General features: G+C 52.8%; 13 protein-coding genes across 13 annotated transcripts; 7 read left to right on the plus strand and 6 right to left on the minus strand.

The window, feature by feature from the left end:
• Nucleotides 1–137: 137 nt before the first annotated feature.
• BJY04DRAFT_227671 (cytochrome P450) lies at nucleotides 138–1,869 on the plus strand (the record flags this gene model as incomplete). Its single annotated transcript, XM_073718685.1, has 3 exons — nucleotides 138–386; nucleotides 464–1,657; nucleotides 1,717–1,869. The coding sequence occupies 3 exons, from the start codon at nucleotides 138–140 to the stop codon at nucleotides 1,867–1,869; spliced, it is 1,596 nt and encodes a 531-aa protein (XP_073571718.1).
• Nucleotides 1,870–1,983: 114 nt separating this feature from the next.
• BJY04DRAFT_207356 (Alpha/Beta hydrolase protein) lies at nucleotides 1,984–3,281 on the minus strand (the record flags this gene model as incomplete). The annotated part of the gene is made up of 4 exons (XM_073713847.1): nucleotides 1,984–2,541; nucleotides 2,602–2,693; nucleotides 2,755–2,865; nucleotides 2,936–3,281. The coding sequence occupies 4 exons, from the start codon at nucleotides 3,279–3,281 to the stop codon at nucleotides 1,984–1,986; spliced, it is 1,107 nt and encodes a 368-aa protein (XP_073571719.1).
• A 438-nt stretch (nucleotides 3,282–3,719) lies between these two features.
• Nucleotides 3,720–6,596, plus strand: BJY04DRAFT_227676 (transcription factor domain-containing protein; the record flags this gene model as incomplete). Its single annotated transcript, XM_073718686.1, has 6 exons — nucleotides 3,720–3,919; nucleotides 3,989–5,110; nucleotides 5,174–5,581; nucleotides 5,684–5,958; nucleotides 6,109–6,293; nucleotides 6,354–6,596. 6 exons carry the CDS (start codon nucleotides 3,720–3,722, stop codon nucleotides 6,594–6,596), a joined length of 2,433 nt encoding a protein of 810 aa, XP_073571720.1.
• A 1,091-nt stretch (nucleotides 6,597–7,687) lies between these two features.
• On the minus strand, nucleotides 7,688–8,928 carry BJY04DRAFT_207358 (isopenicillin N synthase family dioxygenase; the record flags this gene model as incomplete). The annotated part of the gene is made up of 5 exons (XM_073713848.1): nucleotides 7,688–7,825; nucleotides 7,864–8,114; nucleotides 8,192–8,570; nucleotides 8,618–8,797; nucleotides 8,875–8,928. The coding sequence occupies 5 exons, from the start codon at nucleotides 8,926–8,928 to the stop codon at nucleotides 7,688–7,690; spliced, it is 1,002 nt and encodes a 333-aa protein (XP_073571721.1).
• A 750-nt stretch (nucleotides 8,929–9,678) lies between these two features.
• On the minus strand, nucleotides 9,679–10,462 carry BJY04DRAFT_217974 (uncharacterized protein; the record flags this gene model as incomplete). Its single annotated transcript, XM_073716197.1, has 3 exons — nucleotides 9,679–9,746; nucleotides 9,803–10,335; nucleotides 10,395–10,462. 3 exons carry the CDS (start codon nucleotides 10,460–10,462, stop codon nucleotides 9,679–9,681), a joined length of 669 nt encoding a protein of 222 aa, XP_073571722.1.
• Nucleotides 10,463–11,043: 581 nt separating this feature from the next.
• On the plus strand, nucleotides 11,044–12,657 carry BJY04DRAFT_227679 (permease for cytosine/purines, uracil, thiamine, allantoin-domain-containing protein; the record flags this gene model as incomplete). The annotated part of the gene is made up of 5 exons (XM_073718687.1): nucleotides 11,044–11,140; nucleotides 11,189–11,384; nucleotides 11,429–11,531; nucleotides 11,579–11,761; nucleotides 11,809–12,657. The coding sequence occupies 5 exons, from the start codon at nucleotides 11,044–11,046 to the stop codon at nucleotides 12,655–12,657; spliced, it is 1,428 nt and encodes a 475-aa protein (XP_073571723.1).
• Nucleotides 12,658–12,930: 273 nt separating this feature from the next.
• On the plus strand, nucleotides 12,931–15,270 carry BJY04DRAFT_217976 (uncharacterized protein; the record flags this gene model as incomplete). The annotated part of the gene is made up of 6 exons (XM_073716198.1): nucleotides 12,931–13,617; nucleotides 13,667–13,724; nucleotides 13,772–14,260; nucleotides 14,349–14,554; nucleotides 14,611–14,676; nucleotides 14,740–15,270. The coding sequence occupies 6 exons, from the start codon at nucleotides 12,931–12,933 to the stop codon at nucleotides 15,268–15,270; spliced, it is 2,037 nt and encodes a 678-aa protein (XP_073571724.1).
• A 982-nt stretch (nucleotides 15,271–16,252) lies between these two features.
• BJY04DRAFT_217977 (uncharacterized protein) lies at nucleotides 16,253–17,064 on the plus strand (the record flags this gene model as incomplete). Its single annotated transcript, XM_073716199.1, has 2 exons — nucleotides 16,253–16,487; nucleotides 16,553–17,064. 2 exons carry the CDS (start codon nucleotides 16,253–16,255, stop codon nucleotides 17,062–17,064), a joined length of 747 nt encoding a protein of 248 aa, XP_073571725.1.
• A 304-nt stretch (nucleotides 17,065–17,368) lies between these two features.
• On the minus strand, nucleotides 17,369–17,731 carry BJY04DRAFT_217978 (ankyrin repeat domain-containing protein; the record flags this gene model as incomplete). The annotated part of the gene is made up of 1 exon (XM_073716200.1): nucleotides 17,369–17,731. The coding sequence occupies one exon, from the start codon at nucleotides 17,729–17,731 to the stop codon at nucleotides 17,369–17,371; it is 363 nt and encodes a 120-aa protein (XP_073571726.1).
• Nucleotides 17,732–18,005: 274 nt separating this feature from the next.
• Nucleotides 18,006–19,568, minus strand: BJY04DRAFT_227685 (UbiD family decarboxylase; the record flags this gene model as incomplete). The annotated part of the gene is made up of 1 exon (XM_073718688.1): nucleotides 18,006–19,568. Exon 1 carries the CDS (start codon nucleotides 19,530–19,532, stop codon nucleotides 18,006–18,008), a length of 1,527 nt encoding a protein of 508 aa, XP_073571727.1. The 5' UTR covers nucleotides 19,533–19,568.
• A 361-nt stretch (nucleotides 19,569–19,929) lies between these two features.
• BJY04DRAFT_227687 (UbiX family flavin prenyltransferase) lies at nucleotides 19,930–20,577 on the plus strand (the record flags this gene model as incomplete). Its single annotated transcript, XM_073718689.1, has 1 exon — nucleotides 19,930–20,577. One exon carries the CDS (start codon nucleotides 19,930–19,932, stop codon nucleotides 20,575–20,577), a length of 648 nt encoding a protein of 215 aa, XP_073571728.1.
• Nucleotides 20,578–20,763: 186 nt separating this feature from the next.
• On the minus strand, nucleotides 20,764–22,049 carry BJY04DRAFT_207364 (TauD/TfdA dioxygenase family protein; the record flags this gene model as incomplete). The annotated part of the gene is made up of 4 exons (XM_073713849.1): nucleotides 20,764–20,892; nucleotides 20,945–21,078; nucleotides 21,145–21,874; nucleotides 21,945–22,049. 4 exons carry the CDS (start codon nucleotides 22,047–22,049, stop codon nucleotides 20,764–20,766), a joined length of 1,098 nt encoding a protein of 365 aa, XP_073571729.1.
• Nucleotides 22,050–22,241: 192 nt separating this feature from the next.
• On the plus strand, nucleotides 22,242–22,482 carry BJY04DRAFT_188293 (uncharacterized protein). Its single transcript, XM_073711193.1, has one exon. The coding sequence runs from the start codon at nucleotides 22,248–22,250 to the stop codon at nucleotides 22,473–22,475; it is 228 nt and encodes a 75-aa protein (XP_073571730.1). The 5' UTR covers nucleotides 22,242–22,247; the 3' UTR covers nucleotides 22,476–22,482.
• The last annotated feature ends 344 nt before the right edge of the window (nucleotides 22,483–22,826 follow it).

Here is a 22,826-nt window from a genome sequence, read left to right on the forward strand (position 1 = left end):
TGCCGTGATAGCCGGCCAGCTTTTGTGTGTGCGTGTTACGCATCGCTATCGATCGGATCCCAGCCGACTCAGAAGCTAATTTATATCGTCATGGATGGGGATGAACTGGTCGAACTTGGAGCAAGCCGCAGGCCACCATGAGCGACCCCATTCACACGCAACTCGCAGCAGCGGCCAGAGAAAACCCAGCAACTGCGACTATCCTAACTGTACTCGCATGCCTGGTAGCAACTTTCCTCACCATCCGAGTGATATCTACTCCGGTTGGAAACCGTAAAGCACCTCCAGGCAAGGAATGGAAGCTTCCCCCTGGACCTCGCGGGCTGCCAATTCTTGGAAGCCTGCTGGACTTTCGCAAAGTTCGAGATGATCCAGATCATTTTCTGGTGCGTGAAAATGCTCAAATGTCCCCCCCATTCCTACGTGGGAAGTGGAAGGGGGAAAATGGCGCTGACCGATGCAGAATACTGATCTTGCCAAATATGGAGAGATGACGACTCTGCACCTCGGGTCCAAGACCTGGGTCTTGCTCAACAGCAAGCGAGTCGTCACCGAGATCATCGCGAAACGCGGCTCCCTCACCAACGGCAGAAGCCCCATGCCAATCGCAAGTGGGATTGTCAGCCGCAACGGGCGCTCTCTGCTGCTCCCTCCATCCGGGTGGACCGAGAAGCGACGAGTCATGCACTCCCTCTTGAGCGGGACCGCGCTGAAGCAGTATGGCTCGTGGCAGGAACTTGAGAGTACCCAGATGCTCGCGGAATACCTGTTCCAACCGAACCGATGGTATCGTCACCATTATCGATACGCAAACTCTGTTGTCCATCGCATTGCGCTTGGGGAGCGGCTCGTCAAGACAGGGAAAGAGCTCGCTGATCTGCAAGACGTTGTCACGCAGTTCGTTGGCAGCATCGGGAGTAGCCTGATCGACTGGTTCCCCGAGCTGGATAAACTTCCTCGCGCACTGCAGCCGTGGCGCAAGCACTGGGAGAAACTGGGGGACTGGAATGAGGAGGTCTACAGAACGTGGTGGACGCCGGTACGGGAACAGGTCGAGCAAGGAGTCGCGCCTCCCTCGTGGGTCCGCGACGTGCTGCTACACCCAGACACAAAGTTCACGGGCGATGACCGCGAGGCCATGTACGTCGCGATGCAGCTCCTCGAAGCCGGGTCCGATACGACTAGGGAGGTCCTAAACATCTTCGCCATGGCGGCAATTTGTCACTCTGGCAAGTATCGAAAAGCCAGAGCCGAAGTGGACCGCATCTGTGGCGCCGCAGATAATCCTCGCCGTCTCCCGGGTATCGACGACCTGGAGCAGATGCCCTACGTCTGCGCGATGATAAAGGAACTGCTCCGATGGAGGCCCATTTTCCCATTTACTCCGGACCATGTGCTTACGTCCGACATGGAGTTTGAGGGCTATCATTTTCCGGCGGGGGTCGGGTTCGTGATCAATGGAATCCCGGTGTGCAACGAGTGCGACGACCCGGAGGACTTTCTACCTGAGCGATGGCTCGATGGGCACGAGGCTGATCCCGCGCATGGCCTCTGGCAATTTGGCGGAGGCCGGCGCATATGCGTGGGTTATAGACTGGCGTTTCGTGGTCTGTTCATTAACGTGGCGCGTCTGGTTTTCTGCTATGACTACACCGCGGTAGGCCATTTCCCAGCGCAGGCGCACGGAGCGCAATTACACTGGCTAACATGTCGCAGGCTGGGCCGTATAATACAAAGCGGCTGAATCACCACCGGACGGACGAGCCATTCCCGGTGAAGGTGACTCCGAGAAGTGAGCAGCACGTCGAATTGATCATGGTAGAAGGCGCTCGACTCGAGGTATTGGACGATGCGAAGCGCCAGGTGTAGATACTCAGCATCCAGTGTCAGTTTAAGTAGGGACAATACTAAAATAATTAAAATTGAAAGAGCCGACCATGGCCTAAAGCCAACGTCCAGTAAAAAAAGAAAAAAAAGGCTGATTCAAACCTTGAAGCAAGCTATGATAAAATCCGCGATAGCCTTGGATGTTGCACTGGGCGGCCTCCCAGCCGCAAAGTCCATCAATGGGCCGTCATGGGTCTCATTCGCCATATATAGGGTCACTTCCCCTTTGCTATGTTTTCGTAGCATCGCGCCCAACTGCTGAACATGGTCACTGAAGACCTCCTCGTACCCGCAGGTCACAAGAATAAAATCCACCGCGTTGAGATTGTCCCACCAGCTTTGCTGGACATCCAGTGCCATCCCCCAGCCATCCCCATCAGAGATCTCCGTCTGCCAGGGAGAGTCCTGCACTAGATACTGTCCCCATTTTTCGACAACCCTGCGTGTCAACACATCCGCACTGAACCATCTCCGATAGGAAGGCGTGTTAAATTCAAACGACGAGAGAGGAGAAACGAGGAAACATCCTTTTATTGTGCCCTGTACGTCGATATGGCCCTGCCCTTCCATCTCCAACGCTGGACGGGGGCGGTGGAGGTGCGCTAGGACACCTAGAGCCAGATGACCTCCTGCAGAGTCGCCACCGAAAATAATCTACGGGGACGCTGGATCAGCACATTGAATGGAGAACAGTTTGGGGTTCTGGGAACATACATCGGACGGCCGATATCCGGAATCAAGAAGGTGCTTGAGTGCGAGAATGCCCTGGATCATCTGTCTGGGGTACGGGTGCGCGGGAATCAAGTCTAGCCAGAAAGATGATCAGCATGTATGTAGGCTATGGTAGCGCGCATCGTCGCTACTAACCGTACTCCAGAGCGCACACACTCAGCTGAAGTCCAGCACTTGCAGCCTCCGTTCGGACATGTTCCATCCAGTCTAGATGTCCAGGGGAAAGGGGCATCACATATCCGCCACCTACTCATTCGAGCTCCGTGGTTAGTCGGTCCAACGGCCGTGAGGAGGTGTGAGGAAAGGTCCATCGTACCGTGGAAGAAAAGAACGACTTTACTTGCACCTCTTGGCCCGATCCAGAGCAGGCGCGTAGCATTATCAGCTTCCAGGACATCCACGGCGGGAGAAATTCCGCGGGAAGACACCCATTCATCGTATACATCGATAGTAGGTGGTAGGATGGCCTGGAGTTGCGCTGGCGGGGTATTAGCCATCAGGGCGCCCGCGAAGCCATTCCAGATAGACGGGGCTAGAGGTAACTTCTTGTACAATGCACGACAGATGGCGGCGGGTATCCAGCATGTCGCATGCGGCAGTACACAGAAGAGGAAGTTTAGCTGAAAGCGGATCTTTATGAAGCCGGCTGGTTGGCGGGTCATGGTCGTCCAAATTCTGCTATCGCTAGTTTAATGGATGGTTATGTTGGGGTTTGGAGTGTGGTAGGAGTTGTTCATGGGCGCTGTACAGCTTCAGGGCACTCACCCTGCCTATTATATCCAAAGTCTCTCCTACTTGCGACCACGAGAGAGGCGCCCGGAGTCGTCCCGAGCACCACCGGAATGGCTCCGTTGCCGGCGCGAGACCATCTTGCATCAACTGCTGGATAACCAATCACCTCGCAGAAGAGTTCGAGATTGTCGACTGCGATTGGTCGCCATGATAACGGAGCAAACGTGCGTCGACGTCGACGCTGAACGTCCCCGGCTTTCCCCAACACCAGCATTTCGCTCTGAAGACTGGCTCCGTTGATGGCTTAAGGATAATAACTAGTCGAGGCGTTATTTAGGTACGCAGCATAGCACACCAGCCTCCATAAAATGCCTCTGAAAGGTTCCGACGATCCAAAGCGACGCACTACCGGGCGCCGCAAAGTGGCTCTCGCCTGCGACTCGTGCAGGGAGAAGAAGACCAGATGTGACGGCCGGAAGCCCGTTTGTGGCCCATGTATGGGCCGGTCCTATCGGGTTGACCAGTGCATATACAATTCGGATAACGCCCGGTCGGCGAGTCGGGACGAGTGAGTCTAGAGAACTGCACCCGCAAGAATAGAGTAATGCATTGACTGTCCATCCCTTACTTGAACTAGGTATCATCGCGCACTCCACGAACGAATTAGGGAGCTGGAAGATGCGTGCTTAGGTGCTGGAATCCCAGTTTCCTCATCACCGAGTTCTCAGATTCAACGGGAGCCTCCCACTGACGCTACCGGACAAAATACACTGCCAGCGGAGGGAGCAGCCATCCTTCCCCCACCGGCTGCACCCTGCCCGAATGCAGGAACGTTGGAGCAGAATACGCCTACAAGCTTTGCAACCCGGGCGGCGCCCCTGGGGCATCATGCGCCACCAGGCCCACGTAGCCAAAGAGACAACAACAGTCAGCTCCGGTCGACAACCGAAGAGAATACTGATACCTACGCATCCCCCTTGTTCGAGGACGGGACCGGCCAGATTACGGGTATGGGCCAGATCACCGCCCCAGCCGCCGAGAGTAGGGGCCAACCCGCCAGACTCCAATTTTACGGGAGCTCGTCCACCGCGGCCCTCATGCGGTTTGCGTGGCAGTCGATGCCATCCCGGCCGGTGGATGGCCCGCCTGCCGACCCTGCATATCGAGCCCTCCAGGACACATCCACCGATTACCGATTCGATGATTTTGCACTACCACCAAGGAGCTTGGCAGACCATCTGGTCAGCTGTTTTTTCAACAAGCTCTATATCATATATCCGTTCTTCCACCGTCCGGCCTTTGAAGCGGCGTATCGTAATCTCTGGCGTGGAGAGGAAGAGGAGAAGATACCCCTAACAGAACTCCCCGTTGGCCTAGGCTCCAGCGCAGACTCCGGGCCGAGATCTATTGTCTTCCATTCCGCGCTGAATATGATTTTCGCGCTGGGCTGTCAATTCGCCGATATCCCCCCCGAGGAAGTTGAATTGGTCGCCAACTCCTTCTTCCTACGAGGGAAGCGGTTCATCGGGCTCGATTTCCTCGACATAAATACTCTCGGCGTCGTTCAGACATTACTGATCACGGCGCTATTTCTACAGAGCTCCCCTTACCCCAGCCGATGTTGGCAATCCGTCGGCGTTGCCTGCAGGGTTGCTTTGGGGCTCGGATTACACGAGTCAGATTTTCCCTCCAGTGCGACCACCTCTTTAGAGTCTGAGATGCTACTCCGCACCTGGAATGGCTGCGTCATAATGGACGTGTAAGTTTTGCCAAACACTGCTGGCTTGCTGCACGCCCGGCTAATGCATATGCTCCTTTGCAGCACTCTAAGCATGGTATATGGCAGGCCGAGCATGACAACCCACTTGGCACCTTTTCCGCCATACAGCGATTCGGGCCCGTCCCGACAGGGGCAGGACGAGGAGCCAAGCATGATGACATTCTACGATGAAGCTATAAAGCTCTACGCCATCTTGGACAGGATTTTGTCCGACGTGTACGATGTTTGGCGCGGGCGCTCGCGACGAGAGCAATCCCAGCAGCAGCCCCGTGCGAAATGTCTTGCAGGGCTAGACACGGTGCTCGAACTGGAACGACAACTGACCCTGTTCGAAGCAAACCTTCCTCAGTTCCTCAGGTGGACAATACCGCATCAGTTTACACTGAACCAAGATGGAGACGGAGTGGGCCAGGAGGCACTCGCTCGGCAACGAAATGTCCTCCACGCCAGGTGCGTTCTTCCTTTCTCCGTCTCAAGGCCGCTTGGGCCGCCAGCTTCTTTCTTCTGACCTTGTCTATTAATCATCATCTTGTATCATATCATATCATACAGATACGTGCATCTGCATCTTCTCCTCTATCGCCCGATCTTCACCCAGCTATATCGGGAAACAGTATGCAAGCGCGAGGCCGCAGGCGGCGCGCCTGGTCCTGCCGGACAGGACAATTTCAACAGCGTCTTTACTGTGGCCAGTCATAGCACCTTGTACTCATCAATGGCGAGTAACTGCGTCACGGCATGCGTGATGGCAGCTATCGACCTAACGCATCTGGTCCACGAAACCTATCAGACAAGCACTGCAGATGCGTGGTGGTATAACGGATATTGTATGCTACGTATACTATGCTATTCCCGTCCCGTCTAGCAAGCTCACTTTCCTTTCCCTGTCACCTATCGCCCCCCTCAAGCTCCGCTCCCGCCTGTCCACTAGGGCCATATAGATGGCGTGACTGACACACCTAATTCTCGCAATATAGACGTCTCCACCGCAGCTGTAGTCTTTCTCATATCATTCTCCGCCCCGTCAATGCTCGACGCGACAACCCTGGAAAATGCACGACAGGGGTGGCGGGAAGCAACGAGCGTTCTAGAATCATTGGCGACATTCCGCCAATCTGCACGCAACACGCTTCAGTTTCTGCAGGCCGCGTATCAACACACGGTAGCACCCGGAAGAGGAGGAGGAGAGCACCAACAGCAGCAGCAGCAACTTCAACACCAGCTAGGTGAGGTTAGGGAGGATGCCGGTGAAAGGGTCTCGCACGACGCGGCTGTCGATCTGGCTTCCAGTCATCACCACCACCATGGCCCCGACTCGTTTGACCGCTCCCCATATCAGCAGCAGCAACAGTTCCTACAAACCCCGCTGTTCAACTGGGAGGACTACGTGGCGAATCTGGGACAGGGGCTCGATGATTTGGGGTTCTTGACGAGGCTTGATCTGCCTGAGATCTTGTTGGGCTGACGACAGACCTAGTGTGAGCATAGGTCGCGTTTGCTTAGTCGTTCTACTCCGTTTGGCCTTGGTATGGCATTCATTGTACCTAGATCTTGAAACATGTAGTCCCTCTCTCTCTCTTTCTATTAGCCGTCCGGGATACCGAGCAAACGTCAACACAATAGATCAAGACATGAGTTGTAATTTGTAAATATTTAACGCGAACATGACAGAATGAACCAGAATAGAGAACAATCCACAGACATACATTTATAGTGCATATATTCCGTACTTTATGCATCCTGCTGACAGCCTGGCAGGCTCTAGTAACTCCTGCTGCATGGACATTACTCCGCGCGTCAAGCGAATGGCGGGGAGCTACAGGGATGAGACGTGATTGGCAACTCCTTCTCTAGAGAGATAGTTTGCAGATGCGTAAACAATTACATTGCATAAGATGCTAACACAAGGAGCATGAAGTAAACAAGGAGCTTATATCATTTTCTAGCACCAACATCGGCTCCGCTAGGACCGCGGTGATGCAGTCCAGAAGAACTGAGTTATAAGGGGAAGCAGAACTAGCGAACTCTGAGTAAGAATACGATGAGACCTATCTAGAATCGCATAAGAATGTGTTCACAAAATTCAAGATTGTTTGGATACTTTAGGAGGGGACAGATCAGTCGGGAAGATTGAGCCTCCCAGGATCAATGTTCCTGAGCTCACCTTGGAAACAATTTGTCGCAGTCGGTAGATTCTCAAGGGCATAGGACTCCATTTATATGAGTCTGGTACATACGACCACAGGGTGTGGAGAACAGGGCTTCCCGTCCGCTCAGCCGTACTTAAGCCACTCGCCGGCTGGTTAGTAGTATGGTGGGTGACCACATGCGAATCCCAGCTGTTGTATGTTTTTTTACGAGTGTAGCGAGCTTGTTATTTATGCATATTGTGAAAACAATGGCTTTCTCCAGAGACCTAACTACTGCGGGTGGTCATCTGCAACCACACGAGCAGGGCAGTGGGTTGAAGTATCAGCGGCTTCACCCTAGAGGTGCGGTAATTCTCGCTACTAACAAACTAATATATTGTCAAAGGGAGTACTCCACATAACAGAATCAAGCCTCGCCTGAAATTTGGCTGTTCACCCCGGGCCCCCTCCTCAACTCCCCAATCCCACCCTGCCCCTTCCCATATGTATCCGCATACCGGCCTGCCATCCAATCCCCCACCGTAATCGGCGGATACTTTGGCCCCTGTTCCCCTTGACAACTCGGCAAACACCGAATGGTACCGGATTTCCCGAGAAGAAAAACGGGACGCTGAGTCTCTCCTTGCCGCTCTTGTTGATAACCCGGTGCAGATTCGACAGGTATCGGTCATTAGTCCACCGCATCATCATATTCCCCAGATTCACGACATACGCGCCGGTGATGGGCGTTACATCAACCCATGTTGAGCTCAGGTTGTTCCAAACCTGCAGGCCGCCCGTCGTATCCTGCAGGAGGATAGTCACTGCGCCAAAGTCCGTGTGTGCGCCGATCCCTGCGAGTGAGCAAATCATTTAGTTAGGTACGGCTTTTACGACCAAGGCAACACCAATGTACTAGGTCTGTACATACCGCGCTCTAACTCTGACGCACCCGGCTCCTGCGGCAGATAATGCAGCAGCCCCAACACCGCAACGGGCCGCTCACAGAACGCCTGGAAGACACCCTCCTCGAGATCCAGCGTGCGCGCAAGCATGAACAGGATCCCCTCCGCAAGTCCGGTGAGCGCTGCATGATATCTTTCCACCACCGCAGGAAACTGCGCGCCTAGTTCCGCGGGATAGGTATTTGGGCCCTGCGCGAACTTCCTTGCGATGACGTCGGGGTCGTCGACCGACCGGTTCCTGCCGAGATAGAACCCCTCTTTCAGATCGCCGGCGGTGCGCTTCTCGAAGTTTTGCGAGCGAAGGCGCTCGTAGCCGCGGTTGAAGGGGTTACTGTCTATGTGTGCCTGTTAGTAGCGCCCGTATGTTTGGGTGAGTACTCAAAAGGGTGTACGTGTAGGGAAGAGCAGAATTTGCCTTTGTTATACGCCTCTTTGACTTCAAGTGGCAAGTCGAACAGCGCCTTGCTTTGCGTGAGAATGGAAGCTTGCAGGTCGGCGGGGATTCCGTGGTTGATGATTTGGAAGAAGCCGAATTCTTCACAGGCCTGGCGGAGCTCGCGGATAAGCTTGTCCTTTAAAGAGGGATTGTTGTCGTAGAGTGCTGCCAAATATTAGGTTCTCCCATATTTGCCTACGGCCAGTCACTGACTGTTGGGGGATGCGTACGTGCAAAATCAATGATCGGGGGCTCTTTGGCGGCCATTCTTGATGGCTCGGAGGAGTGGTACGATAAAATCGAGTAGTAGAAGGGTTACATGAAAAGTACATGAATGTTTTCTTATAAGTATATAAAAAAGAAAAAAAGCAGAGATAGCTGGGAGGATTTCGATGATTCAGTTTCGGCCGCGGGTTTGTCTGCTTCCCCCCGTGGCCGAAAGAACAGCGCTATCTCTTTGGTTGGGGATCGGCTTTTATCTTTTCACCAACAGGTGGTGTACTCTAACTTGCTAGCTATCTTATTGCAATCCAAATTGCCGTGTGATTTATAGACATATTGCAGGATCAGGTCGAGAATGCCCATAGCCGTACTACTCGCTTCTATTCCAACCCAGGCATTCAAGCTTCCGCTGGCACATGTTCTACTGATATGTGCCTCACGAGTGCACTGTGGAAGCATAATAGTCCGTGAAAGCCGAAAGGTAAGAAGGAATAGAATAGATACCATGCTTCGTACGCGTTTTCTCCCTGGATAAAAGCCGACTACCTCAAAGTAGCACAAACCGAATTAAAGTGGACGATAGGGTTCTGGTCAATGCGTTCAATTTGGAATAAACAACATAAGTATCAACTATCACAAAGCCTTGCCATCAACAGCATTCGACTCCAATGCACCCGCATTTGCGACCCCAAGTGAGCTAAGGTACCCTAGAACCTCCGGGTCAACCTCCCCAAAGTTTGACCCGCCGTCCTGCCTCTCAAGACTGCCATATGTCAATCAAAGACGGACATCAAATTAGGCCTTATAGGTAAGCTGGGCTGTGTCACTATCGCATGGCGCAGTGAGCGATCGGAGGTTCGTAGCTACAACCGTTAGCAGATTCCTGGTTCCGACACAGAAAACACCGTAAGGGACATACTAAAGGTAGGATGCACAAAGTACGGCATACTATACCGATCTTGGTCCACAGGGACCTTCTCCCACGAGATCCGGTGCATAGTTGACTTGAGCTGCTTGCCCGTCCACAGCGAAAGCGCATCGCCGATGTTAATGATAATACCACCCGGCATCACGGGCACATCGTGCCACTGGTCATTCGGATCACGGACTTCCAGTCCTGGAGATTCAGTAAAGAGCAAAGTCAGGCTTTCCCAGTCCGTATGCTCGGAGAGTCGAGGGATTACTTCTGGCTTCGTTGTCATCTTGGGGTATTTGATGAATTTCAACGTGTTCCCTGGGAGCACCTGTCTGTGTGAGGCGTCGAAAAAGTCCCTTGGTAAGCCCATGTGCGTGGCAAAGGAGGATAGAATCTTCAGTGTTAGGGCATTGCACTGAGACTTGAAGGATTCGATTTCCTCGATCTTTTCTCTCTCCCACCAGGAGTGAATATTGGTGCTCTTGCTAAGCTGGTTCGCTGGGAGGCCAAAGGTCATTCCTTCTGAGGCGGCGAAGCTGCGTGAGTGTATTGGTTAGCTGGTTGCGCTGGAAGATCGGTCACTCTGTGTGCGTACGTTGTTTGCTTGTGCCCATCGTATCCGACCGGGTCCTCGTTTATGATTTTCTCGCACTTGGTTTCCATCGGCAGGTCAAAGAAGTTCCGAGACTAGTCAAAGTAACTGTTATTGCCACTGCGGCATGCAAGGGAGGGGCATTGGATTTACCAGTTCAAACATGCGTCTAGCACCCTCGATCCCATGGTCGATAACAATAAAGAAGCCTCATTTTTGGCTGGCTTTGAAAATGGCCTTCGAAACGCAGTCGAAGTCCGAATCAAGGTTGCTAATGTTGATGATGGGGAAATCCATTTTCTCGGAGTGTTGAGAAGTGAGGATGGACACAGGAAACCCGCGAGAGTGCTTAAATGATATCTGTCGTCTCTTCCCGTCGACCCGCGGCCGAAAGAAGCAGGGTGGTACTATCTGGCGTACGCTTTCTTCCTGATAAGCTTCACGCTGGTATATATGGTATATCCCCCTCCTAAGCGTCCTGATAGTCTTCACATCCTTTTCTGATAAGGCATATGTCTTTCATACCAATCCTGGGTTTTCGCCGGAGTCCGTCTGGTCAAACCCCTTGCGACGATAATAATGCTGTATTTGACGGGACATATCTCCGTGGCAAGGTTTGAGAACTGCTACAGATAGCACAGTCGAGCTCAGCATGCATAACATTCGTGCCACGCTCACATCAAGAGAAGGATGGAAACTTGCAAAAGAGCCAAGCAGTCTTGCGCCTCCAGGTGTCACAAGCAACAAAGGTATAGAACCTTTCAGAGACATTGCCAAGGGTGTGCTAATGACTTTAGACTTGGATCCGATACCGCCGGAGTTGAGGGTATGGACGGCTCTCGACTTTGCCAACTACTGGGTCTCGGACTTGGTCAACATCACCAGCTGGTCAATTGGCACTGCACCGCTGCTGGTAGGGCTCAGTACTGTTGATGCCATTGTGATTGTGATGCTTTCAGGCTTCTGTAATGCTGTTCCTACTTTGTTGAATGGGTACATTGGCAGTAACTACCATATTGCCTTTCCGGTCGATCCAGCTTCGGATACTATTTTGGTTATTTTGCTGTCGTGTCTCGAGCCGTGTTGTCTGCGGTCTGGTTCGGGGTCAATTGTTACTACGGCTTGTTTGGAATGACAGAGGTTAACTCGGTATCGAGAATTATATTGTAATCTGCTGACAATCACAGGCAATTGCTGCCATCTGGCCGAGCTATCGTGACATTCCCAATCATCTGCCAGAATCCGCTGGAATCACCACACGGCAGATGATCTCATTTTTTCTATTCACCACCATGCATATCCCGTTCATGTTGATTCCTGTTCACCGACTGAAGCGTCTTTTCTTCTGTAAGACCATCGTCATCATCCCGGTGCGTATCTTGCTTATTCTCTACCTACACAAACCTGACATTAGCAGGTCTCTATCGCCATGACCATCTGGATCTGTGTCAAAGCTGGCGATGTCAAGGGGATCTTCAACCAGCCTGCAACAGTCACTGGCAGCACCCACACATGGCACTGGTTGGCCACGTTCTGCTCCACGACCAACTCATGGCTCACAGCTACCGTCAACATGGCAGACTATTCTCGCTTCAGCAAGGGCACCCGCGGCCAGTGGGCTCAGTTACCGACTATTCCGATTGTCAACACAGTCTACGCGATCCTCGGTCTCGCTGTCGTCGGTGCCGGTCGCGTGCTGTACGACGAAGACTTGTCCAACCCAGTAACAATGCTGCCATATTGGAACAGCACCGCGGGCGGCCGATTCCTGTCCTTCTGTTGCGCAATGCTTTGGATGCTGGCACAGATCTCATGCGATCTCTCGGCCAATGCGGTTCCTTTCGGTCACGACATCATGGCCATCCTCCCAGGCTGGATCAACGTTCGGCGCGGGGCCATCCTCTGTCTACTTCTTGGAGCGTGGGCCATGGTACCCTGGCTGATTGTGAACAGCGCCTCCAAGTTCCTTACCTTTATGTCTGCCTACGGAGTCTTTCTCTCCTCGATCTGCAGTATCATGATTGCGGATTACTTCGTCGTTCGCAGGCGAAGGCTCAACGTGGTGGACCTCTACCACCCGCATGGTTGCTACAGATACAAGGCTGGCATCAACTGGAGAGCATTTGTCACTGAATTCATCTTTGTTGGAATCACCCTCCCGGGGGTAGTCAACAGCACCACTCCCACAATCCCCATACCCGGCGGGTTCCTGCGCTTGTACCAACTGAATTGGTTCGTCAATACCATTGGGGCTTTCGTCGTGTAGTGTTCTGTGGCCTCCGGTCACGTCGTTTAAATCAGCTGTTATCCAGAGTAGTGGTAGTAGTAGTAGTAACATTGACATTGTGCACCAGGCTGGCGCGGAGCAGAAGGTGTGAAAGTGGGGAAAACACATCCCTTTCACCCGCGGCCGAGAACTCCATATCTCAACCAATCAAGTTGTTTCCTGTGACCATCTCGTTATCATTGTGCTGGTATCTTAACCCGGCGAGAATCCATCTCTCACCATCTTTCCGTGTCTGCCGAGACAAGATCTGCTATGGAGACACAATCCAGCCGCCGCAGGAAGCGACCTCGTCCATCCTACTCCTGTGAGGAGTGTACCCGAAGGAAATTACGCTGCTCAAAACACATCCCCTGCTCGGCATGCGTCGAGCGGGGCATAGCTCAGCTATGCCGCCGACGTCCGGGCCATGCTTCGGCGGCCGCCCGTATACGTTCACCAGCTACTCCAATCCCAACAGAGCATAATATCATCCTCAATGATCCTTATCTTGCTACATCGACGAGAGAAACTCCACATGAGACTGAACCGCAGGCCAGAGCCGAAGACCAGCCCGGGGTACCTGAATCCACGCCATCGACATCAAATGCCCCTTCCTCCAATGGACCCGCACGATCACGGCACAAGATTGTCGATAACGTCACTGAAGATGCCGCAGTTACCCTTGAATTCTTAGCTTCAGGCCGCCAGCGGATACTCCAGGTCGCACAGATTGAGCATCTTTCGCCACCTGATGCCGCACTGGATGATATGGGCAACGCTGCTGGGTTGCTCTTTACCCCTAGTCAAGTGCGCTCCATGATGCACTATCATCAGGAGTCCATCGCCTGGATACATAATGTCGTGCACATGCCTACATTTCATGACCAATGTGAAAAATCGTTCGCCAAGCCCTCCGAGTGTCAAGGGCTTTGGCTAAGTCTCTATTATGCAATGCTTGCGGTAGGCCGGACGGTTCATGTAGAAGAGCATAAATGGCTGATAAATACAGGTCACTCTATATCATATGAGCCCATCGCTTTTGCGCGAGCTCGACATTCATGCACCCTGTGAGCAAGACCCTTCGGTCTTCTACTGCCCGCTGACACTTAGCTAGATAGTCTTGCCGAACTATGCTACCAAAACAGTATCGATAGTCTCAATGATGCCGACTATATGAGCAATCACAGTCTTTTTAGCTTGCAGGCCATCTGTCTGTTGATATACATCGGCCATAATATCGGCCAGTCTGACCTGATATCCGTGCTGCTAGCATGCGCGGTCCGAATAGCGCAGTGTCTCTGCCTGCATCGACTCGGTCCAGACCCTCCGAGAAACGGACATACCGATGAAGAACCGGTGGAGGCCATGCAACGGCGCCTCATCGATCGCGAGGTTTCAAAGCGCGTGTGGTGGTTCCTGGTCCGTCAAGACTGGCTGCAAATTCCCTTTAATAACACATACACCATCCATCCGACCCAGTTTAATACACCAATGGCGTTGAACTGCGACGAGGAGGTTCCGCTCATGTTCTCCGCAGAGACTATCATTGATCATGAGCAGGAGCACTACACTCAGGGTAGTTATACTACGGTTCTCAACCATGGTGAGTTAGTCCTATACCTACTACAGCGCGCAGCAGGCTAAGTTTACATCCCACTCAATAGTTGCAGTCCTGATCTAGAAGACACAAGACAAAATGTGTCAGCAAGGCCATCTTAACGGCGTTGAGGACGGCTTGCGCAAGCTATATTCAGAGGTTCTCCAAGCCGACCGTGAGCTACGAGAGCTCATGGATAAGATGCCAACCTTCTACCGCAGCACGCCTGCCACCCCGACCGGCCACCCGGCGCATGTCCAGCATCAGACCCAGGTGCTATCCCTGGCCCTGGCGCACAAGGTAAGCAATCTATCTGAATGATATTCAACACAGGGTTCCTGATTCGTAGTCAATAGTTCTATTCAATACACCTCCACTTCCAAATACCCAGCTTCAAAGACCCCTGGTTCGCATATACAAAGGTGTGCCTTCATCCCGCAGTCCTACCGTTACTAGGCCATCTCAAACCATTGACCCCTTAACAGCTTTCCTGCTTCCCAATCATGCGCCGTAGCCTCGCAACAGTTCTCTCCCTCCCACCGGACGATCCACACACCTTCGTCGCCCGAAACATGTGGACGATCAACACACACGTCCTCACAACCGCCGTCTGGCTTCTCTTCGAACTCATCTTCTCCCGCGACACCGGCGCAACGTGCATAATCGACGGGCAGGAACCTGAGATACGAGATCTTGCCACCAAAGCCTCGGTGTTTCTGAAGGAGAACCAGACCCGGAGCCGCATTGCGGAACGCGGGGTCTCGCTTATCAATGCACTGCTTGAGATTGACCGGGCCGTCGAGATGGGCGATGAGAGAGGATTTGATTTGAATGATATTATTGCTCATGTTGCGGGGACGGATCATGGGGATGGTGTGCATAGAGTCTCCAGCGCCCGAGATCAGCGTTGCGAGCTGGGTGAGGGTGGTGCTGGATCTATTGTTGACTGGCTGTCGCGGGATGCGGCCACGTGGGAGGATATTTTGGATGTGCTTGATAATGCATCGCATTCATAGTGACTGTGGCTTGGTATAGCCATTGAGGTAGTTGTGGTCTGGGTATGGTTATTGAGCGTTAGGTAGGCCTTGCTAGAGCCATGTATTTGGTGGTTACTGAATGGTGTTGTTATCAGATTGCTATCCTTCCTGCGCGGTTGATATTCCTAGATTCATATTCTTCATCGTTGTCTATTTCCTGTATCCCACCATCAAAGTCATAGTCCCCGAGTATGTTCTCGGGTCAGATATATATAAGCGTGTCAGACCTCCTCAGCAACGACTGCCCTTACGCAAAGTAAAATAAGAAGGGATCTAACAACATCTGTCAGCTCCAAGCAAGCGCCAATCCGCCGGGAATATTTAGTTTCATCCTGGGTGGGGAGCCACGAGTCAGGGACCGCCCGTTTGGTCTTAATCGCCGGCCACGCCCACGTTCTTCTATGAGTTTTATCTCAGCGGTCCCGTAAAAGGATGTCAGGGATCTGAGGGTTCTTTACGACCTTTCCTCGCAAACCCAGAGTTGATGCACAAGCTGCTTGGCAGCCTTTCGCGTCGACATCCCCGCGTATTAGGGTCAATCTCAGCCACCTTCGTATGGATGCTACGCGCCAGGATCACACCGTCTACCCTTCATCTGTTGGGTGACTCCACTCATGCTCAGCTAATGGGGCGGTTCGTGGGATCCAACAGGGCTGATTGCCTGCGGAACAAAGATTATGGGTCTAGGGAGTCAGAAGGAACCGAGCTGAATACAGACTCACAGAGTACTCCGTACTCCAACGAGGCTGGAGCAAATAAAAATGTTAGTGTTGGCACTGTTTCGACCACGGTAGCACAAGGCCCTCGGTTCATTCGCACGCAGCTCAGCCTCGTCTGTTCAGTATTCACTCACTTCAGACGATCCCTGTGATCATCGCTATTCCTGTCAGATTTCCATCCTTTCATAATCTTCAGGCGTCCCAAAACCAGAACATTAAATCGATTTAGTCTTCCAATCGCAATGTCTAAATGTTGGGATCGAAATAACAACGAGGACCCATCGCGAATCCCCTGCTCCACTGACGGGAGTCTCTCACAGTGCTGCGGCGAAGGCGAGAGCTGCGCGAGCAACGGCCTCTGCGGCCATCGAGAGGAGGATACCGGCGACGTGTCACTATGGCAGAACACATGCAGCGAGAAGGATTGGACGGACGGGTCAGTTGAGACGTGTCCGACGCAGTGTGCTCACATTCGAAGTACGATGCCTGCATCTCCCTAACAAGGGTGAGGACCGAGCTAACGAGACCGTGGCCTTGAATAGATGGTGGAAACGGAGTCACGGCGTGCGGTAGCGGCATCTTCTGCTGCACGGGTTTCACCGGTTGCGACTGCAGTAATTCGACGCAGACGTTTGAGATGCCGAATGTCGAGTTCGTTGTCCTGAGTCTCACGAGCGCCAGTTTGACGACGAGTACGAGTACGAGCTCAACTACCACCACAACCACATCCACATCTACCATCGATTCGACACCGACACCATCATCGAGCGAGACCACAACTACACTCACGACAGTGGATGGCGAAGATTCGGACAATAACCTTGGTGTCGGGCTTGGTGTCGGGCTAGGCGTGGGTATCCCGCTCCTTGTCGGCGCCCTCTTGGGGTTCTGGCTTCTCCGGCGACGGCGAAGTAAGAAGGCGGGCCTCGCCGCCATGGAGGCGTTTGCTCCAACAGAGCAGGATAAGAGTGTTGGTGCTGTGCAGTACAGAGCAGTCCCCGAGCTCCCGGTGCAGGAGCTACCTGCGACGCGGCCCCGGTCGGAACTTATGTAGGTAGGCAGAGATGAAGGGTAGAAGAGACGGTGGTGCTGTCATTGGCCTCGTCCTAGACAACGCTTGGGCCTGCTTGGAGTATTTGGAGGTTTCTTTTGATCGTTTGGCGAGTTTGAGATATCCCCTATGTGTATACATCTGATCTCCTTACTGATTGACCTGGTTTCACAAACCATCTTTTGACGCATAATTATACTAACAAGCGTTTATATGTATTGAAACCTCTAGTATATGCCGCCATTCGCGATGTGTAGATGTTCCAATCAGCAGTATCGGGGTGGAAGAGTGTCATCCATTGTCGTCGTTAGCATATGAGAACTGAAGCATAAGAAATAGACGGATAAAGCCATTCTTGGTGAGTTCGACTCTCGTCCCAGTCGCTATTGTCGCTGTGGTCGGTCGTATCAGGGGACATGTCGTAATGTTTGTTGGAAAGGGGGCCTAGGAATGTTTGGATGCGCGCACCACTTTGACCCAGGGCGCAAGCAAGGGACATTGGAGTAGCACCGTCCAAGTCTCTGACGTTGACACTTGCCTTTGCCTCTAGCAACAGTTGCACAATCCCATCGTGATTATCCTTCGCTGCCAGAAAAAGCGCGGTCTGGCCTTTATGATTCCTGGCATTGGGAGCAGCTTTGTGCTTCAGGAGGAGCCGTACCAAGGCCATGCTTCTGCTTCTGACCGCCGCAAAAATCGGTGTTTCCCGTCTGTTGTCTCCCGCATTCACATGAGCTGCCTCCAGCTCTTCTCTTATTGGCAGACCCGTGATTCAAGACAAGGGAATGAAAATGACATTTCATTACACACTTGACGTTGGCCACCTAGACACAGAAAACGGATGATGAGCAGTACTACCGGCCTAACTACAAGGACAGATGAAGCAGTTGTCAATACGGCCTATTCACCAAGGATGGAAACATCACATATATCGTTGTACTCTCCTAGTTCAATAACGGCTGAAACCCATACCTCTCCCAATTTTCTTCGACGGTCTTCTGCACATCGACAGGATAAGAGCCACGGAACGAGCCAACCTTCCACGGAAGATCAATGTCCTCGAATTCGCAAGGCAGCATACAACACTTCACAACCTTCTTGTGGTTCTTCGCAGGCTTCACTCCGTACCCGACATACGGAATCAAAGGGATATTGCCGTATTCATCAAACAGGAACTCGCAGGTGCCAGGCTCGCAGCGTGTCGACTCTGCCCAGATAACATCACGAAGACTGGTAGGATCGACATCTTCTCCGACTAAGAACACCTTTCCCATATACCAACCCGGCTTAGAGCCAAACACAACATGGCCAAGCTTGGTACAGAAGTCCTCCATGTTGGTGGTGAGCTTCCTCAGCTTCGCCCGATCGACCTGGATCACATACCAGATAGCATGCGACTCGAACGGACACCAAACCATCTGAATCGGCAACCCAGCGTCCTGGCAAATCGTCAGCACCTCAGCAGCAATCATAACCGCCCAACACGTGTGACTCTCCTCAGTCGCCCGTCCAGTAATACAGATTGGCAAGATCGGATCAGCACGGTAGGTGATCGCATTGACCTTGAACAGCGGACAAAGTTTGGACTTCTCAGGCCACACATGGCCATGGTACTCCATCATCGGGCCTTCCGGCGCGGTCTCGGTGATGGAAACCGTACCTTCAAAGACAATCTCGGCATTCACAGGAACTCGGATATTGTTTGTTTCGCATTTGACAACGTCAACCGGCTTGCCGATCAGTGCCCCGATGAACCCGGCTTCGTCGACGCCTTTCGGGATCGGCATCCCGCCGACCATGATTGCGGCGGGTGGGACTCCGAAACATAGTGCCCATGGCATATCTTCGCCTTTGTCCTTCCACATCTGGTAGATGACTCCGATGTCCTGCTTAGGGATAATCGGGCCGACGAGGTGTCGCTTGTCATGCGTCATGGCGCGGGTGATCGACCAGTTCGTCCACGATCCGTCGGGAGTTTGCACGATGTGCATGCCGAAGGTCTCGAGAAATTTGCCTCCGTCATGCTGATGTAGGAGAGGTGTAGGTAGAGAAGTAAGGTCGATGTCGTCGCCGAACAGCTTGAACTCTTTCACAGGCCCGTCTTGAACCTCGACTGGATCAAGCGGCTGCAGGCTCTTAGCCGAGTTGATCTTGTCGATGATCTCCGCGCCAGCTGCAGTAGATGGCAGACCGAGGGACTTTGCGATGCGGCCGAGTCGCTGGCCTGGGACTCGGCTTAGGCCAACGGGTGCACCGAGCACGCGGAAGAGACCGTCTCCGTGTCGGCCTTTGATGTTCTCGAACAGCGGTGCTTTTTCTTCGGTTTCGTACACGCGGCGGGTTATGGCTGCGAGCTCCATTTCGGGGTCGACTTCCTTCCTGATAATGAGCAGGTCTCCTTCGTCGTGGAGTTCCTTGAGGAATCGGCGGAGGTCGCCGGCTGCGGCGGAGTGCTTTTCTGGGGCTGCCATGACGAAAAGAATGAGATCGTTCTCGATCGGACAAACGAACAGGTCTATAAGTACACAAGGAACTTCAAGCCGAACGAGCCATCTCGCCAGCCTGTTTATATGCTCTCGCATGACGCTGCTCTAGAGCTCCATCCGCAGCGTATAGTTCCCCAAATTGGGGACGGTCTCGGGAGCCCTCCCGGTGCGGGTCCATGTACATAATGGAAACTCACCACGCAACCAATTCAACTGCAGAGAAACGTCCCCAATTTGGGGATCGTCGGCATCTATCCATAGCTTCATACCCATCAGGCATTTTCAACTACGTTGCCGGCATATTTGAGGCATTTTCTACAGCTCAGTCCCCCTCCCCTACTCACCAGATCCCCCCTCCTCACCATTCTTCTCAAACGCAGCTATGGACTTCTTCCACCCCCGAGACAAGTCTACACCCTCTTCTACCGAAATCAACAAACCAGAACCGCCCTCATCACCGCGCCGCAAAATCATCGTCGCCCTAACCGGGGCAACGGGTTCAATCCTCGGCATCCAAACCATCGTCTCCCTCCGCCGCCTAAACATCGAAATCCACCTCATAATAAGCAAATGGGCCGAAGCCACCATAAAATACGAAACCGACTACACCCTCGCCAACGTCCGCGCGTTGGCCGACCACGTCTACAACTCCAATGACATGGCCGCACCCATTGCAAGCGGTTCCTTCCGCGTCGAGGGCATGATAATCGTCCCATGTAGCGTGAAAACACTCGCATCGATAGCGTCGGGGATTTGCGATGATTTGATTTCAAGAGCTGCGGATGTAGTTCTTAAAGAAAGACGGAGACTTGTTCTTGCGGTGCGGGAGACGCCGCTTAGTTCGATCCATTTGCAGAATATGATGACGGTTACGCAGGCGGGTGCGGTGGTGTTTCCACCTGTTCCGGCGTTTTATATTCGGCCGGGGAATGTGGGGGAGCTGGTTGAGCATAGTGTTGGGAGGATGTTGGATCTGTTTGGGCTTGATACGGCGGAGTTTGAGAGGTGGGAGGGGTGGAAGAGGGAGTGATTATTCTCTTCATGCTTGGGAGGGAGTTTGGTTTTGCTATGTAGAATAAAAGGCTATATATATGGTGCCAGTGATGGACTAAAGTAATTCATTGAACAGTTTGGTCTTCCGTAGTAGTTCTTGGCCGTGTTCATGTGGCATCTTGGATATATATATTGTTGCCATGGAAGTAGAAGCAAGCCTGGATTACCAATGCTCCTCGTCCGGGTTATATGGAGTTTCGAACGGCCGTTCTGCTTGCGGTGTGATGCGCGCAAGATGACGGCGCTCGGTCGAAGTCCAGTCGACAATTGCTGTATGTGCGGTCACACGATTCTGTGGCAGCGATCAGCATCAGCCAGCCATCAACCAGGAAGGGCATACTCACATCCCAAACAATAACAGTTTTCGGCTCCCATTTGACCCTAACCTGATACTCCAAGCCACGGCCAATGTGGGTGTTCAAGAAAGCGAGTAACGCGTCGCTTTCTTCTTTCTTCATGCCGACAATCTTCGTCGCCACTATGCAGACTTATCAACACACTGAATCTAAAACTTCGGCAACATTAGTAGATGCGAAAAACTCACAAGCATTAACGAACAAAGCCTTCTCCCCCGTCACCGGATGCGTTCTCACAACCGGATGTTCCGTAACAATCCCCTCCCGCCTGACAATCCCACCACCCTTCGCACTGGCCTCCGCCTGTTCAACACCACTATGTAGCGCCCTCAATCCATGTAACCTCTCCCTCAACACAGGCGACAGCCTCCGATACGCCTCAACCTGATCCACAAACGCCGTATCCCCACCCACCTCCGGCGTATCAAGCATATACATAATCGTCGTCCCGGGAGGTTGCTCCTCGTAGGTAACATCCGAATGCCAAAGCACGGTACTGTTCTTTCCAGAAACAAACAAATCATACTCCCCATTAGCGCTGCGTTTCTGGTGGACTAGGTTGACCTCCGGATATCCCTCCGGACAACCGGTTGTGGGGTGGATATGGTGGCGGCCAAAGTGGCTTCCAAAATCAAGGGCTTTTTGGATCGGGAGGTCAGCGAAATCCTGGTCTCGGAAGACGAGGACTTTGCGTTGTGCTGCGAAGAGGGCGAGCTGGTCTTTGCCGGATTTGCTGAGCCTTGATATCTGGACGCCGCTGATCTCGGTGCCCATTAAGGGGGTTAGTTTCTTGGTTTTTGCGCCGGTAAGAAGGTCTGTGAGAGATGGGTCGGCGTCGTGGCCTGGATCGTGGTGCGTGAAGGGCTCGAGGGGTGGGTATTTCTCTGTGTAGTCCCAGATGGGGAGGTAGTGGGGGTACTAGATGCGTGTGAGCATAGATCCCGAACTGAAGACCATGGTGAAAGTGCTTGATCAAGTGTAAACGTACACTAGCATCGGTAGTTCCGCCCTCCTCGTCAATGGCTCTGCGGATCTTGGGCTTGACCCCATTTTGGAAGACAATCTGCGTCTTGGGCTCGGCTTCTGCGACCATTGTGAGAGTGTGTTCTTTAAATATCAGAGTTAAAAACTCAAGTACGAGACTCTTAAGAGCTTATGTAGGGGTGGGGTAGATCAGCTTCCCCGCATTGCCCCAATCCTTCACGGGGAGCCTCCGACGTGCAGGGATCTAGCAACCTGCAATTGGCGACTAGTGACTCGGCGCTTATGCCTGTCAGATTTTGCTCTCTGGATGACGGCTCATGCTGCGACTCGATCCTCTGCTTGCGGGGTGGTAGCGCTTGTAGCGGGGTATAGACAATCTGCTGCTTTGCCATCTGGAGGCAGCCCCCGGAGAGACAAGAGCTTCCCTGTCCGTAGGGTACGAGACTTCTTAGATCTGGAAAAATGCCCTTACAGTATATTCAGATCGCGAGCTTTGCACGCAGATGGGGGATTTTCCTTCGAATCGGCCCGTTAAGTCCCCGTCGTGTGCTTGTTCATCGCTGGCTGAGCTCTATTGAGCGAGCCGTGTAATTGATGTGTGTTCATTGCCATTCTAACAAGACTCCAGGCCAGCGGAAGGCGAGTAAAGTAACTCGAAAGAAAAAAAAAAGGTCAGATGGTGTGATCCTCGCGCGTAGCATAATAAGTGTGGCTGAGATAGTCGCTGTTACGCGAAGACACCGAACCAAAGGCAGCCAAGCACCAAATGTAGCAACTCTGGGGTTGGGCAGAGAAGGATGTGGCCCTTTCCAATCTTGCATGGAAAATCAAAGAGAGGTACAGAATGCCATAAGTCAATCAGGAAGGGTCAAATTCAGGCCCTGAC

Source organism: Aspergillus karnatakaensis, assembly GCF_047715665.1.
Source record: "Aspergillus karnatakaensis strain CBS 102800 unplaced genomic scaffold BJY04scaffold_22, whole genome shotgun sequence".
Lineage (NCBI taxonomy): Eukaryota > Fungi > Ascomycota > Eurotiomycetes > Eurotiales > Aspergillaceae > Aspergillus > Aspergillus karnatakaensis.

Bases quoted from the DNA above. Each gene is read 5' to 3' on its own strand.
- BJY04DRAFT_188293 (XM_073711193.1), top strand. From the start codon at position 22,248: ATGACGGCTCATGCTGCGACTCGATCCTCTGCTTGCGGGGTGGTAGCG.